General features: G+C 37.9%; 1 protein-coding gene across 4 annotated transcripts; it reads left to right on the top strand.

Moving 5' to 3' along the window:
- Window positions 1-1826: 1826 nt before the first annotated feature.
- On the top strand, window positions 1827-16694 carry znf217 (zinc finger protein 217). Of its 4 annotated transcripts, XM_088007132.1 has the most exons (6): window positions 1989-2159; window positions 4633-5967; window positions 6081-6188; window positions 7471-8763; window positions 8891-9019; window positions 14813-16694. In XM_088007132.1, exons 2-5 carry the CDS (start codon window positions 4671-4673, stop codon window positions 9001-9003), a joined length of 2811 nt encoding a protein of 936 aa, XP_087863258.1. In that variant the 5' UTR covers window positions 1989-2159; window positions 4633-4670; the 3' UTR covers window positions 9004-9019; window positions 14813-16694. The 4 variants fall into 4 exon arrangements, with proteins under 4 accessions (XP_014835233.2, XP_087863258.1, XP_014835246.2 ...); XM_014979747.2 differs by lacking the exons at window positions 1989-2159; window positions 14813-16694 and adding an exon at window positions 1827-1981 and having other exon boundaries at window positions 8891-10288; XM_014979760.2 differs by lacking the exon at window positions 14813-16694 and having other exon boundaries at window positions 8891-10288.
- The last annotated feature ends 416 nt before the right edge of the window (window positions 16695-17110 follow it).

Genomic DNA, 17110 nt, shown 5'->3' with positions numbered 1-17110 from the left:
GCAAAATTCACAGTTTCATCAAATATTTCAAGTTATGCAAGTCCTGACCTGAATTGAGGCAAATCGATTGGTGGCACTGGATTCTTGACTTCTTGGATCATCCATTATGGTGTTTTGTCAATTTCTTTACATTAATTCTGACTGTAATTTGCTGGAGCCACAAATGTTCAGAGATGGATTTTGTTGCCCATTCTAAACTGATGGATGTCAGTGGCTTTGTTTCTCATCTTTTCTGTAATTTCTTCCAATCAGAACACAATACGTGGCTTTTTGAGAGCTTTCAGTCAACTTTATGTTGTCAGACAGGTTTTAATTAAGGGACTTCTTGGTCCTACAAGCCAGACAGTAACCAGACTTGGGCGGGGCAAGTGAAATTGAATTCAGCTTTTCAAAAAATGTGGTTAATCAAAGTTAATGATTTAACAATGAGGCACAATTGTACTTTTACTGCATTGAACAGCTTTTTCCGCTTTTAATGAATAAAATAATTTTAAAAGTTTTTATATACATCTATATTTGCTCATTGTTGTCTGGTATGATTTGTTTGGCAATCCTAAACAAGAAATCTGTAAATAAGTGATTTTTGTTTTTGGTTTTTTTAAATTTTATTCATTTATTTTCTTTTTTGTTAATCTTTTCACGAGCATATTTTTCAGTTACACATTTTGATGACACCATTTACCCAGACCTGCACACCTACCCATGTTTTCACTACCTAGTTGACACAGCATCGTCCCAACCTGTAAGGTAGCAGCAAAGAAACTCCAAACATCTTTTAATATATCTTGGCAAAACAGCAGGCAGTTTAAGAGCTAACAATCCTCAGATAGTTTTGCCAAATGGAGTCTTTGTTCCATGTTCCTCTGGGGAGTGGTTACAGATAAAAGTTTTTCTCTTTTTTCTCTCCTTTTGGGGGAGGGAGAGAGTGTCTCCGTAATGAGTTTACACTAAAGTCTGCTGAATATCTCCATTGACTGAAAGCTGTTGAGTTAGCATCAATGTCTTCTTTGGAAAGTTTTTTTAGAGGTGGAGGAGGGGCAGGTTTTAGGCTGCATGTGATCTTCTTTATCTCAAAACATCTGTGTTGCAATAGTGATTTCTCTGTGTTTTTTATATGTATGACATTGATATATGTCAGTGCTTTTTCATAATAAAATTATCCTTTATCATGCCCATCATGTAAGGAAGTATATTTCTTTGTGTAGAATCACATTAAGGTGGATTTGTAACTGATCTCCTTTGGGTGGGTTCGGCTGATGAAATAGGAAGAACATGAAATTTCCCACAACTCAGCCAACCTGCTTCTGCATCTGCATTATAAAAAAAAAAGAAAGAAAGAAAAAGAAACCTCATGTAACAGTGAAAGGCTAAGGAACCCCTCCCCCACCTCCACATGGTAGCTGATGCATGACGTGAAAATGGAGGAAAGAACTACAGTTTAGGTGAGTTACACCTCAAAGTGTCACGTAGCCTTGTGTCAGCGCAATAATTCACTTTATTGGGACAATTTACCCCCTTTTTTCTTCTTAAAAACGGGACGCTTTAGCAGCATACAAAGTCAAAGCAGTAAACAATGCAGAGCTCATGGACGTCACTGTATAGAGGTGTAACTGTTATAGTGAGTTTTGGAAAACAATCTGATATAAGTGTAGATAAATTACTAAATCTGCGCCATTATTAGAGAAATGTTTTATAGGAATTAATATTAAAACAAAGAGATAACTACTCCCAAGTTTTTAAGTGTGTTTTTTACAATGTGTCATTTTTCTGTCATTCATGACCACGTGACTGTCGTGTGGGATTTTTTTTCTTCTTTTATGGGGAAGGGGGGTGACGCCGTGCACGCGCTCTATCTCCCCCAGCCCCCCATCTCGAGACAGAGAGTGGCACAGCGCACGCGCCTCAGAACTCAACAGCTGCACGCAGTGAGGAGGACTCGCCAAGTAGAACAAATATGATTCACATTCAAACAATTGATTAGGTGAGCCGTCCACCAGCACACTCACACATACAGAGAGAGAGAGAGAGAGCGCTGCGTGAAATGAAGAAGCTACCCGACACAAACAGCAGCAGCAAAAAAAGCAGCGTGGCGGCTCACTCCTTCCTTTTCGCTCGTAGTATATCACTATAGTTAATACTAATCCGGAAATTCGGACTTGGTAGGTATTGTTTGGTGAGTTTCTACAGTTTGCTCGCAAGTCGTGAACAGCAGACAAGAAAGTGGGGAGAAAATGTTTCCTAACTGTTTCTGGTATGCTCAAAATTACTTAACACGACGGGTTCATAAATTATGTCGGTGACCTTAGCGTGTTGTTGTGGTTCAAGTTTTAGAACAAACGGTTTAATGTTGCCATGACATAAACGTTGTCGTCGCTTTTTGAACTGAATTCTTTTTTGTTGTTTTTTTATTGAAGTTAAATTGTGACGCAAAACTGTGTGGCTTTTAAAAACCAAATTAACTCCTCGTGTTTGGCTTATAATGCACACATAGAAACGTAATAGCCTATTAAAATAAAACTTTTATTTTTGTTTGAGCTGTATTTAGTTAACTGCTACTTGTAGCATCCCCCCTCGCGAATCGATAAACGTTGAGGGTCGCTCTTAGACCACATCTGTGCTTTCTTGAATAACAAGGTGACTAACAGGAACACAAAGCTTGCGTGTACTTAAAAAAAGCAGAAGAAACTAACAAAAACGCTCAAGGTCCTGCTTGTTATCGACGGTAGAGGCAGAGGTCAACTGGATAAAGTGACCTCTGCCTTTATCCAGAGGTCTTAACTTATAAGTTAAGTTATAAACTTAACTTGATGTCAAAAAATATTAAATATTGTTTAGATTGGATTTAGTTTGGATTTGATCTTAAGCAGAGTCGGGATTTTCCTGTTGACCCCATTTCCTCTTAAATAATGATTCATTTTTATGTAAGTTCCTACATTAGGTTTTGCTAGCAGGAACAATAAAACACTTAAATTAAAATTGTTTTACCATGATGACACTTTTAGTTTCAGTCTTTTGATTAAAATGTAATTTAGCTTTAGTCCTAATTTCATAATTTGTAGTCAAATTGTAGCCCACTAAACTTTTATGTTTTAACAACAAACTTTTTAATTGACTAAATTGTAGTCATAATTTTAAATTTAAGTTCTGCCTGACAAAGCACGTTTTAATTGGGGGGGAAAAAAAATTGGATTTGCTTTTTTCAGTGCATTGTATACAAACTGAACAAAATTAATTGGGATAGGGTTAGGGCTAAGAAAATGCTAAGCTATCTAGCACTAAACGTAAGCATTTATTATGGCAAAAGTTAGATTTTAAAGTGTCTTTAAGATTGCTCTGCCACTAAATGTAATCTTAAAACATTTTTTAATTAAAATAACTTTTTCAAAAATATTGAATAAAATATACATAAGTGGAAAAAATAAATAATAAACTCCTAAAATAGCATTTATCATACATAACCTGTTAAAAATAGGAAGTGGAAACATTCTGCCAAAATAGTTTTAAATTTTACATATATTATGAAACAATCAGGTCCTCTTTCCCCACACTGATCAGTTTCAGCAGAAATCCTCACTTTAAATTTCAGATTTATAATTTGTCAATATGATTGCTTGGTTGACTTTTCTTTTTTAACTCTCCTCTCTATCTCTCATTTCTTACTACTATGCATAAAAAAACAAAGCCGTGAGAGTTTATCCTGTGCTGTAGTTGCATTTAGTTTTCGGTTTTCTTGGTTTGCTGCTCTTCAGAACAACCTTTGTAGCTAATCTGCAGCATTTTGGAGAAACAGAGAAATAGTTTAAGATTCACATGCTTTTTCTGCATTCTGTTGCTGCTGTTATCTGAGGAATCTGTAGCTGACAAGACAAAGGGGAAAATACCAGCACCTATTGGTATTGAAATATTCTAGTTATTCAAAAGATGTCATATTATTGGAAAGCCCATAAGAAATTTGGTCATATCTGTTTTTTTTAAATGGTTTACATGGTTGATCCATTTATGCCACATATCAACCAGTCAAAGCAATATCAGGAACTTCTTCATACAGTAGACCTCCATATGCGTGCTGTAAAAGAAACAGGATTTTAATGTTATACATTAGCGGACCATCCCATATGAGTCAGAAAAAGCCTCTTTGTGTTGCTTGTTTTCATCATTTAGGAATTTAAAATAAGGAAATCTACATAATAGGTGATTAAAACAGGAAACGCATTACATGAACATGAAAAATAATTAAAAAAGAGGTTAAACTGGTGATAAATATTCATATTTTTAGTATTTACAGCTGTAAGCTAATTGGTTAACCAAACAGATTCCTGAGATTAAGGCTACATTGTATGTTAACATTGAGTCTTTCAGCTTAGTGTGGTGCTTGATGTAGTTTTCAGACACTAAGGTTGGTCTTTCTGGTTAGGGGTATGTCTACTGTGACTTAAAGAGACATTTAGTTTTTATCAGTGGTCTGTACAGAGAGGAAATGAGTTGTCTGTGTAGTTGATTGCTTAAAACAGATACATTTCCTGTTTTCAGTATTAGAAGGTTGTTCCTATATATTTAAAGTTGATTATAAGGCAATGAATGGGCCAATCTTGTTTCGATATTAACCAAATCTTACTTTTTTTTTTCTTTTAGGTTCCTCCTCTGGACTGTGCGCTGAGCCTCAGAGGAAAATGCCAACTCACTCTTTACTGCCGTTTGTGGACAGCCCAGATGGCCTTCTCCAAGATATCCTGATTAGTAACAATGCAGGAATCCCAGGGCCTAGTTGCAGCATGACACCACAGAGCGCTTGCACTGCGAAGGCCGTGTTACAGTCTGAGGACAGTGTGCAGCTATCCTGCATGTTTTGCGATCAGGTTTTCACGCATCAGGATGAGCTCGGCCCGCATGTGCTCACACATCACCCCACTACGTTCTACGAACCCATGGTGCTGCGGGTCGATGCTGAGTTCAGGGTCCCCGGGGAGAGATCCCGGCCCAAACCCAGCGTCCTGCCCACGCAGGAGGAGGCGGCAGCTCCCAGCTGCATCGTTTGCGGTCAGGTGGCGCACGATGCTAGTGAACTGGAGACCCACATGAGGAAGCACAAGGACTACTTTACGTACTGTTGCAACGTTTGTGGACGGCGGTTCAGAGAGTCATGGTTTTTGAAAAATCACATGAAGATGCATGTGAAACCGGGACCAAAGAGCAGGGCTGTTCTGGACCAGGAGGCCCCATTCACCATTAATGGCATCACCCAGGAGCCGTCCTTGGAGCCCGTCCTGTCTGTTTACAAAATGTGCATGGTTTGTGGGTTTTTCTTCCCTGATCATGACAGTTTGGCGGAACATAGTAAGGTTCACAATCGAGAGGCGGAGCTAGGTAAAGATGAAGGCAAGGAGAAGATTGATGGTGCGACCGAGTCCCACAAACAGGAAGCTTTTTTACATGGTCTCAACCTGCAGCCTGCCTCTGAAAATAAAAGTTTAAACAATGCAAGATCATCTAAGTGGATTCCCCAGCTGGATCCCTTTACTACATATCAGGCCTGGCAGCTTGCGACAAAGGGCAAGATAGCAGTTGGCCCTAATAATACTAAAGATATTGGTCAGGAACTCAGCACAGACAACGAAGACTGTGGCTCTGATAAAGAAGAGACTAGTGTTATATGGTCAGAAGGTCAAGGAGACAAAACTGTGAAAGAACTCCGGTCTCAGCTGCAGTCTGCTACTGAAACCTCCAACCCACCGCGGAGGTCACTCATGCAAAAACATAAGGACAAAGAGAGGCCAACCACTTGTGAGGAGTGTCACAAAACATTCAGAACCTATCACCAGTTGGTTCTCCACTCCAGGGTCCACAAGCGTGAGAGAGGTGGCGAAGATAGTCCAACTTCTTCTGCTGATATGAAAACGCCAAGAACAGTCGCACAGGACCCGGCAGAGGAGGCACACGAGGAGGCTTTGGAGGAAAACTTCATTTCAGGTAAAACTGGAGCTCTGTTTAGGCTGCTACAAAGTGCTCCATCTGCTGACAAGATGGGTAATTACACCTAATTTTTTTTTTGACATATTCCTTTACTGTTTTTATTCTTTCAGGAGAGGATGGTCTTGATCGATCAAAATACAGGTCCAAAGAATGCAGCTACTGTGGCAAATCATTCCGATCGAGTTATTACCTCACAGTTCACATGAGAACTCACACAGGTATTTATATATCACTTTTGCTTTAATTTGTAGCCTTAAAATAGTATTGATACATCTTAAAATTTTCCACATTTTGTAATGTCACAACCAGAAACTTTTAAAAGATTAAAGGATTTTAATGAGAGTGCATGACAGTGTAACAGAAAACATTGATGAAAATGATACATTGTCTGTTTTTAGAAAGAAGATTCTGTGGCATGCATTTTTTTAGCATCCCTGAGGCAATACTTTTGGTGCAGCTATACCTGGCAGTTTCTGGTGCATGTCTCTATCAGCTTTTCACATCTTGAAACAGAAATATTTTGCCCATTCTGCTTTGTACAATAGCTCAGTCAGAAGTGATGAACACCAGTTTGTTTATGGTCTTTATCCTGCTAGAAAGTTAACCTTTGCCCCAGTCTAAAGTCTTTTGCAGCCTGAACCTGTACCTTTGAGCAGCTTTTCTGTCTTTGCTGAAGAAAAATATCTCCACGACATGGCTTTTTGAATTTTTACACTGGTCTCACGTGTCAAGAGCACATCCTCACATTTGCTGTGTCTTCTGTAGTCCCTGTAGACACCTGCAAACAATGATTTTGTTCTTGCTGCTTTTTCATAGTGGCCAGATTTGGAAATTTCATAACTAATTGTTGTCTTACTGCCAACTTCTGTCACCTGAGCTAAGGGTTTCTGAAGCTCCTTCGGAGTTGTCATGGATATCTTGATATCTCTTCTCTCCTTTCCCAGTTGGTCAGTTTAGATGGATGGCCATATCATTATAAATTTGCAGCTTGGCAATACTTTCTCCTTCGTAGTTGGATTGAACACCTTTTATCAAGAGCTTTACCAAATATTCACAGTTTGGGATATTGTTTGTAACCAAATCCTACTTTAAACTTCTCTACTGGTTTATCCCAAACTGTCTGTTTTTTCACAAAGTTGTTTTTTCTCTAACAAGTGCATGAGGCCTTCAGTAAATAAACAGCGACTTTATCAAGCCTTAAAACTTGGTAAAGTGCTATCCAAATGTAGGCCATTTACCTTTAAAGGGAGCTGAATATAAATGTAGGCCTGACCTTTGAAAATTTTATTTATAAAAATAAACAAAGTTTAAACATTTTTCTACTGCTTGGTAATTATGATCTACTTGTATGGGTCTCTTGCCTAAAATCCCAATAAAATGTATCTAAATTTGTGACAAATCAAATCATCCCTTTATGTTGCATGCAAAAAGGCATAATTTTACAATTAATCGGAGGTTCCTGCAATCAAGCTAAAGTGATTTAATTTGCATATTTTCCAGGTGAGAAACCCTATAAATGTGTTTATTGCAACTACGCAGCCGCTCAGAAGACTTCACTAAAATACCACTATCATCATCGCCACAAAGACAAACCATATATGGAAAGCTCCAGCAGATCTGGACCTCTACTACCTTCTCCTGATGGTAGCCCTGCCCCAAGCAGACCTAAACTCTGGGATTCAAAAGCAAATGGAACACCTAAGGTTAGATTTGATAGCTTGGACATAAAACCAGACAAGCATATTGTGCAACTAAACTCAGAAGGCAATGATGTACAAGTAGAGCAACCACTAGCGGTTAACCTGAAAAAGGAAAAGGAGGAAAGGAACGAGAACTCTGAGGGTCCATTAAATTTGTCCTTGAAAGTGACTGTTTCTATAGCTGCCGAAGCCAGATGTGCATTGACGCCAAATTCATGCTCATTTTGCACATATAAAACCCTTTACCCTGAGGTTCTTGTAATGCACAAAAGGTTGATACATAAAGACAAATCAGATAACACCAAAAAGAACGAATATGGATACAGTGTGAAACGAAAACGTTATACAGGTTGCCCCCCTGCTCTGGAGGGGAAAGACGTTACTCCTCTCCAGATGACTGACAGACGCCATCCTCGCCGGACCAAATCCCCACTTCCACAACCCTCCAAACCTCCAGAAGGTCTCCCAGTAAACCAGCCTCACGGCCCAAAGTGCTCACCGGTCCCTGCACCAGGCCGAGATGTCAAGCCGGGGTTCCAACCTTACCAACAAAACGTTGAGTCCCACCCCAACCAGGAATCCTCCAAGTACACAGAGGTTACGAGGAAAACCAACGCAGGCAGTAAGTATGTAGTGGACAGGTCAGCTTCTCTGGACAGAGTGGGAGTAAGCGAGAGGAGCTACCCGTCAAGAAGCGGCGCCCTTTGGCACTCGGATACTGCTCGCCTGTGTCTGTCGAGCAGATTTGGGAGCCTCCCTCAAGTGGATTTTGGTGACCCATCTGGCAAGAGATTGAAGCTTTCTGTACCAACAAACAGAGCAACTGAGACTGGCGAGAAAGCGTCTTTTAGACCACCGCCACTAGACGGACCCAGTAGGTTGCTTTTTCCAGGAAGAAATGCATCGCAGGGGCCAGGCCCATCCTCGTCTTCCCTGTGTCCAATAAAAACCGGGTCTACACCTCTGGGGGGAAGTTTGGAGTCGGAGTGGAACATGATGAACTTTCTGCACTACACACCAAATGATCTGGCATCCCTCTACCACAGCACACCAACAAACCCCAGTCACGGAGGACTGGCCAACCCCAGAGTTGGTATGTATTAGTTTTGTACACTAAGAGGAAAACTTTGTACAGTTTTACTGAAATTAAACTTTATTGTGTGTGTATATATATGCATAATCCATATTTTGGAGAACTAATACTAATTATTCTTGCTCAGGGGCCAGAACTCTACTGTACCAACCCTTACCAAGCCTGCCCAGCCTTCCGAGGAGAGACCCCTCAACCTCTTTCCCACACCAGTGCTACGGGACCACTGACAAGAACTCCTAAAATAAAAAGCACCAAGGTAAACCACTGGAAAATATGTGCAACGAATTTGTTTTGAACTTCAAACCTTTTTTCTTCTTGCTTTTGTTGTTGTCCTTCACTGGATTGAAACTTGTTATCCGTGGTATAATTTTGTTTCCCTTTTTCTATATGTAAACAGAGCTGCTACCTTATTTCGGAGAACTTTATGGAAAAAGTATTTAATTTCTGCATTTATAAAATGAGTCTGCTCAGACTGTGCCTTTGTTGCCTTTAATTTAATGTAGATTCGATAGAAGAAAATGTGTGTTGTATGGATATTTCAGGAGCTGAGAATTTCATTATACAGTTATTTTCTTATCCATGTGGGATAAGTGCACAGATATTTCTCCACTTGGTGTACACTGGGATATTGCTATCAATTTAAACATTTATCTAAAGTCATATTCTACCCACACTAATCTTTAAATATCAGGTTATGTAACAACAAAAGCAGTGTGTAAAATTAGATAAAATCCGCCTCTACGTGAGACAGGGTTTGTGTGAAAATGGCGGCTCCATTCGCCTTCTGGCAGCAGTTAAACAATTTTGTTTTTGTCTCTTCCAAATCACCGATGAGAAGTTTGATGGTCTTGGGCCATTAGATTACTAGTAGGCCACAGAAACCGTTTTTTCTGGATGCTCTACCTCATGCTGCTCTCTGTACACTTAGTTATTTTTAAAGCTGCTGTTGCTATAATGTCAACTGAGCTTGTGTACCTTGATAAATGGAGTATTTCAGAAATTGTCAAAAACCACATGTAATACACTGTGACACACAACTACATCTACATTTTTGGTTGTGGATTAAGTTCATATGCTTTAAGCAGAAAATACTTTAGTTACAAGATTCTTTTAAAATGGTACATTTAATCATTAACCTCTAGTGCCTCGGATCCATCAGCTGCGAACCGTGGTTCGGTTTGTAATAAAATGATCAAACCTTGTCATTTGATTGGTGCACATTCAGTCTTGAAAGTGTGTAGTTTCCAGTGACCTTTTATGTGTGTGCCTGGGAAAAACAACAACCTAGAAGCAGCTGTTTTGATTAATGATTCAATTAAATGTGAACTGTGAAGAAAAGAGTCTCAGGTTAACTGCTTTACTCGATGCTCAGGCGTCGCTTGCGTAATTTTGTTTCTTTTGCATTGAAATGCCTGAGATAAATGTGGGTTTTTGTATTTGGCTTGCATGTAAACTTCATGTAAAATTGATACTATTGTTTTGAGATTTGTATGACATTTCAGTAATAAAAATGAGAGGCAAAGAATTTGTCAAGGTTTTCCTCCTCTGTATGGCCTTTCATTTTCTCTTCAGATACTTTGAGTAGCAGTCTTTGAGCTTTACATTCATTCATAGAATAAACTTGCATCAAAGTTTTTATATTTTTTTTCAGTCACCAGTTTTATGCATTCTCCTAAACTGGTGCATCTCAGGAAATTAGAATATATTCAAACTGTTAATTTATTTCAGTAATCCCACTTACAAAGGGAAGCTCTTACAACGGCATGTTAAGGCCATTGTAGGATTAAATTTCTGCCAAAAGTTTGCTAGAAAATTATCAGAAATTTTGAGATTAATCTCACGAATTGGCTAGAAAAGTTCTGGGTAAAATAAGTTGAACATTTCCATTTTTTTTCTTCTAGAGTTTTGAGTTTTCTAGTGTAAATTTATTCTATCTACAATGACTCTAGTCCCTTAGCCTTATCTTCCAGCTTATGAAACTGTTTACTTCCTCAGATAATTAAGACATTGTACAAGGCCAATAAAACGGATGTTTAATAAGGAAATGTTGTGGTTTACCTTTTAATGCAAGTGTCCAAAATGTCATTTCTGAAGAAGCTAGCGGTTCCATAAATGGCAACAAGGGTAATTTGCCACCATAGGAAGATTTCCAGATGAGTAAATCTCACATTAACTATTAAAAATGGTTAATGTGAACCCATGTTGCTTGAGCTCCTGTGTGAGGTTTTCAGTCAGTGAACCCTGTCATCTGCATGTGTTTATTTTTTTTTCAAACCCAGAGTATTTCATACTTCCCTCTGCTCATTAGTCTTATGGAGATCCTGATTTAATTTTCCACTTGGATTTGGCTCCTGCTCACGCTGCCAAAAATACCAGCATCTGGTTTAACCACCACGGCATTTCTGTTTGTTGGCCAGCCAATTCGCCTGTACTAACAGAAAATCTATGGAGTAGTATTAAGAAGACGATGAGAAACCAGAGCCAACAAAGTGAACGTCAGTTTTAAAGCAACCTGGCCTTCCTTAACATCTCAGCAAAGTCGCTGTGTGATCACTTTAACTGTAACTCATGCAAAATATTTACTGTCCAGTACCTTAACTTGCTTTTCATAGGCCCACAATTATGCGTTCTTTTTTTTTTTTTAACAATGTAGAAACTGACACTTGAAATATACTACTCTGCATAATGAGTTTGTTATTTTTGTTCTGGATATTTCTCTGACTCCACTGAAAGGAGCTGGCACGTAGATGGCTTGGTTTCTTTACAGAACCTGCCTTCCAAAGTTGAAAATAATTTGATGAATGGTTCTTGCAGGGTCGAGGGGGGGCTCATGTCTATCTCCAGTGGTCATTGGGCAAGAGGCAGGGAACATCTTGGACAGGTCATCAGTCCATCACAAGGACAAACAACCATGCACACACATGCTCACATCTAAGGACAATATGCAGACCAAATAACAGTCAAGTGGAAACTGGAGTACCCAGAGAGAACTCGTACATGCACAGACTTCCTGATTCGAACACAAAGCCTTCTTACTGCAAGCAACGTGCAATCTTGATTTTTGTAAAAATGTTTGTTAATTTACAAAAAGGAACAAAGTGAACATTTGCATCTTAGATGTAAAGTAATCCATGTAATCCTGTTTGATTTAAATATTTACTGTGAAATAAGAATCGACTCTATTGTTTTGGTCTTTAACTTGAACCAAAGAGAGCCTAAAGAAAAGTTCTGACTTCATTCCTTAACTGTTGGAGAGTTGGTTCAACTTGTTGAATTCAAGTTGTTCATGATTTAGTTTTTTTGTCTCCAATTCACTTTAACCTTTACTTTCTTGCTTTAACCACCAGAGGGCAGTATTTATTCAGTCTGGATTGTTGCCTTGGGTGATATGTTTCTTGAGCAGAGTTGCAGTGCAGTTTATGCTGTAAAATCCTACAGAGTGACCAGTCTTAGAGTAGAATTACAGAGCAATGGGGCAAAGTGAATCATACTGAATATATTTTTACATACGTCTGCCTTCATGCTGAAAAGTAAAACTTATTGCAAGAAAAAGAAAAAACGTAACAGATTGTGGTAGCGCCTACGCCCAAAGTGCTGATGTTTCATATGTGTTACCCAGCACAGCAGGAGAATATTGTATTTATTTATTGAATTGCTACTTGTAAAAGAAAAAGGAAGAAAAATAATATGTGATAAGTTTGGAAAAAGCCTCTTCATCAATGGAGAGATCAGTACTCCATTGTTGACTTTTCTCTATAAAAGGAGACGACTGACAAAACTTATCCCTGCTGTTAATTCTGTAAACAACAAACTGCAAGAGACAATCTTCAGCGCACTGAACATTTTAAACTTTGATTCTCCCTCTCTCCCCCTCATCAACCCCCTCCTCCCTTTTTGAGGAGACCACATCTGTTTGCTGTCTGTTCCCCTGGGCCTGCACTGTGTAATCTATTGCATTAGCTCACATTAGTGCATATCGCCCATGGGCCTCGGTAATCACAAACGCAAAATGAGCATTTCACTTAGCATCACCCTCATGTTCCCTCACACTGTGGCAGACCTAGAGCAAAGGCGTTCTTGAGGACGCGAGTCGACAACAGCTTATGACATCCGTCCTGTTACACCCGATCCCCACGTCAAAAGAGTGTGACGGTTTTCATGTAAAGCTTTGTTAATAGGCCAAAATAAGGAACACTTTGTTTTCCATCCTCTGCTTACTTCCTGTTCTGGATCTTTTTCTGTAACACGAGAAGCTTGAGGAGAGGTAACGTTTCTCCCAGAATCTTGGTCTGACTTCAATCATTTTTAGACATCGCGGATCCTTTTATTCCCTTATGCTTTGTTTTGCTGCTAAATCATTCTGCAGGAAGCAGACTTTTATCAAGTTTTTGATGCAGATTTAAAATATAGATTAAAGAAATCAGTTTCACATGCTTGAGTAAAAACTTTGTTTTCAATCTGGTTGTTTGTGCAGGCAGAAAAAGCCCAAGGCATAAACAAATGAAGCTGCTGCTACAGGCATCCAGACCAGTAGGGGGCACCCAGGATCACCCTACGTCTCAAACAATACTTTTCATAAAAAATCTGCAATGTTTGTGAATCACAGGCCTACTTTTATATTTGCTTTTAAGGGTTATGAATAGCAAAAATAGGAGCACTATAAGTATTGTGATTGTCTTCATTTGAAGACCAAAATAGGGAAGAATAGTTTTGTTTGCTCTTTTTATTTTTTTTATTTTATTTTATTTTTTTAATTTTTCACTGTAGTATACAATCTCCAGAAAATGCAATATTCCTGCCACAATTTTGATCTGAATATTAATTTTCCACTGAGTGCAAGTTTATCATTATTATTTTTACTGCAAAATCTTAACCCTAACCCTTTATTTAGACAAATTATTTGGCAAATTAAATATTAAATGTGATGCTTGGTTTATATTTTAATTGAAAACAGGGCATCAAGAGAGAAATTATAGCCAAATAAAATCTAAGCTTCTGTTATAAAGCCTCCAGCCAGAAGGGGGCATCCAAGAACACTAATAAGAATACAAATTTCAAAACATTTGTCAAAAACTTGATTCTGAATTTTAAAATTTTCTTTGTCGGTCAATGAAAGTGAAATAATTTACTAATGAACTTGATAAAAATAAAATAGATATGTGATTAAAAAAAACATTTCAACATTATTCATGAATAGCTATAATTTACTGTTTAAAGTTTAGAATGTATTGTTGACATTTTATAATTTTTTTTAACTTGTTCTGCTTGTGTCAGCGTGAGTCAGTATTCTTGAACACTGATGTGGCAAATTAATCAATAATATAACTTAGCCTGAATCATTGCCTTTCAGTATTTATACATCTGGAACATTTTCCATTTTTGTCACATTATAACTGAAAACTTTTAATTTCATTTTTCATTTCTAAAAAGTGTTGGGTACATTTGTATTCAGCAGTCTTTCCTGTAATCTTGCCTTTAGAAATCACCAAGTAACGAAAGTTCAATTGTGTCAAGTACAAGTATGGATACAGCTGTCCTATGAAGACCTCGGGTTTGTTATGAAAGCTGTGGCCTGCTCATCAGTTCTTTCTAGAAGCACCTTTTGCTACGAGTCCAGGTCTTTTAGATTATGTTTCTACCAGCTTTGCACATAAGGTGTAAAAACGTCTGTGTTTTATTTGTCAAATTGGTTGAATTGTATATATTCTTAATGTTTGTTTTTGTTATTGTTGTCCATTTGTCTTGTCCGCTTTGACATATGCTGCTGCCTTTCTTGGCCATGTCACCCCTGGGAAAGAGATCTGGATCTCAATGGTTTTTTTAATCTGGTTACATAAAGGTTTATTAACAATAATAAAAAACAGAGGCTGACATTTTAACCTCCGTTTGGACAGAGAGTGTCAGTAAAAAGCAATTTTCAAGTTTTGCTATTGCATATCAGACAGGTTATATAGCTACTAAGCTATTCCATTGCATCTGTGTCTGTGTGTTAAGGTGAGCTGCCCCCCTGACAGGTGAACCTTTTCCTTCTGTCTCTTATGTTTTTCAGTCTCCAATAGGTTTCCTGTAGAATTGTCTAGAATCTTCCTATCAACTCTGCGCAGCTTTCCTGACCCTGCGGATGAGCAGCATCCCCACAGCATGATACTGCCACCACCACATGTCACTCTGGGCATGATGTGAGGATATTGGTCACTGTGCTGACATTAAATTACACAGAAGAAGGAAGTTAAAATGAAGCTTGTTGCACTTGTTTTAAATGAGTCCTAAATGAACATAGTGTTATAAAAGTAAAAAACAAAACAAAACAAAAAAAAAAACATAAACCATTTGAATAAAATCTTGCTTAAAGCCCCATAATACCATAGGGGTGAGTGTTATGTGCAAAAAACCAAGACAAAAATCAGGCCATGTTGAACTACTTTCTCTTAAAATTCTGGGCATTTGCATCAAATACTTACATTTTATTTAAGAGACTCCTTATCTTGGAAATGTTTTATGCTGGATTTTTTATGTTTGATCTTATCGAAGGTTAAGTTTAAGTTATCAAGGCTTGTAGATAGAAGCATTTGATATTGGATATTTTTTATATGCATATGTGGCTGTATATTTTTCTCCTTCCCCTTTAGTCCTCTCTTCCTCTGTCTTCTCAATCCTTTTATCACTCATAATTGTTGCCTCCAGAACGTCAAATTGCTTGAATTAGCAATTGGGCCAGCACAGCAGTTACATGGTCAATTGTTGAACATCCTGTCAGACTTTGAGGCTAAAAGTCTGCTTTGTCTGCGATCGCTCATCATCGTCACCCCATTCCCTCTGAGGAAGAGGGAGCGATGTAACGGTTCCCACAAAAACAGCCCGTGGCCTAAGGAGAGGGATTTGGGTGTCTGGAGACAACAGAGGCCATATGGAGCGGGGCTGAGATAGCAAGGCGCATGTACAGAATAATGGATGATGTGTCATGTTTCATGTTGCAGAGAAGCCATCAGGAGACTTGGGTTGGGGGAAATCAAAAGGCTCACACACAGCACAAGCGACTGTTGGACCATTTAGCATTTTTTGATTATTTTCATGCTGGGAGAGCGCTGAACATATAGGCCTGATAGATGAGGTCTTCTGTTTTCAATACCTGTGGTCTGTGTAGGTTATTTATGAGTGAATACAGTCAGGATTCAGAATGGCTATTATATATTGGAATGATGACTTTACCATCCTGATGAACCGACCACCTGTGTACTGAATCTAAAAAGTACTCAAGTGGATCAGAACCAAGAGCAACTATAAATAGAAAAACAACTTTATCCAAAACATCAATCAACCAATCATATAATAAAAAGGCATTTTTATGCAGTCAGCTGTAACACAAGTTGCTATACTCAGGTTACAAACCATAAAAAAACATGCAACAAAAACACCAGAAAATTAAAATTAAAAAAAGTAAAATAGGACAATTAAACATCACGTAGTAGAACTGAGCACCAGATACTGATTTAAAGAATGTGGAAATCTAAAAACAAATCTAAAAGAAAGTATATCCAGTCAAGATGGCTGCCACACAAACCATGACTAACCTAGAGTGTTAAAAATTGGACTTAAGAAGGGAACTACTTCAGCATATTCAAATAAAAAACAACAAAAGTCAATGAATCTGTCTACTGATCTGTCTGTCCACTTAAGTACATTTGTTTACTTAAATATAGTATTCATTGCATTTCAAAATCCAAATTATTATTTATTAGATTACTACTCATGGGTTAAAATCATCAGCTATAATATAACTGGTATGATGTAAGCTAATTACAAATGATGATAAGGATGATGATAAAGAATCTGGTGTTGACATGTTGATATGGACAGGGCCCCATATAAAAACCTGCTTAGGGCTCCAAAAAGACTTGGGGCCTGACCTGCTTCCAATATATAAAAAATAAGAGGCCACTTAAAATGATCAGTTTTCTGGTTTTACTTTTTATTGTTTGAGTAAAATGAACATTGTTCTTTTATTCTATGAACTACTGACAACATTTCTCAGAAATTCCAGGCAAAAATGTAGTATTTGTTTGCAGAAAATGAGAAACAGTCAAAATAACAAAAAAGATGCATCGCTTTCAGATTTCAAATAATTCAAAGAAAACAAGATCATATTCATTTAGAAACAACAATGATAATGTTTTAACTCAGGAAGAGTTCAGAAATAAATATTTGGTGGAATAACCAGGAGGTTTTCAATGGGGTTCAATTTATATATATATATATATATATATATATATATATATATATATATATATATATATATATATATATATATATATATATATACACACACACACACACACAACAGTAATCA

This window comes from Poecilia mexicana, unplaced genomic scaffold (genome assembly GCF_051168715.1).
Source record: "Poecilia mexicana isolate PSO_F unplaced genomic scaffold, ASM5116871v1 scaffold_7, whole genome shotgun sequence".
Lineage (NCBI taxonomy): Eukaryota > Metazoa > Chordata > Actinopteri > Cyprinodontiformes > Poeciliidae > Poecilia > Poecilia mexicana.
The sequence above is the reverse complement of the archived record's forward strand: the minus strand, read 5'-3'. Positions and strand labels throughout refer to the sequence as shown.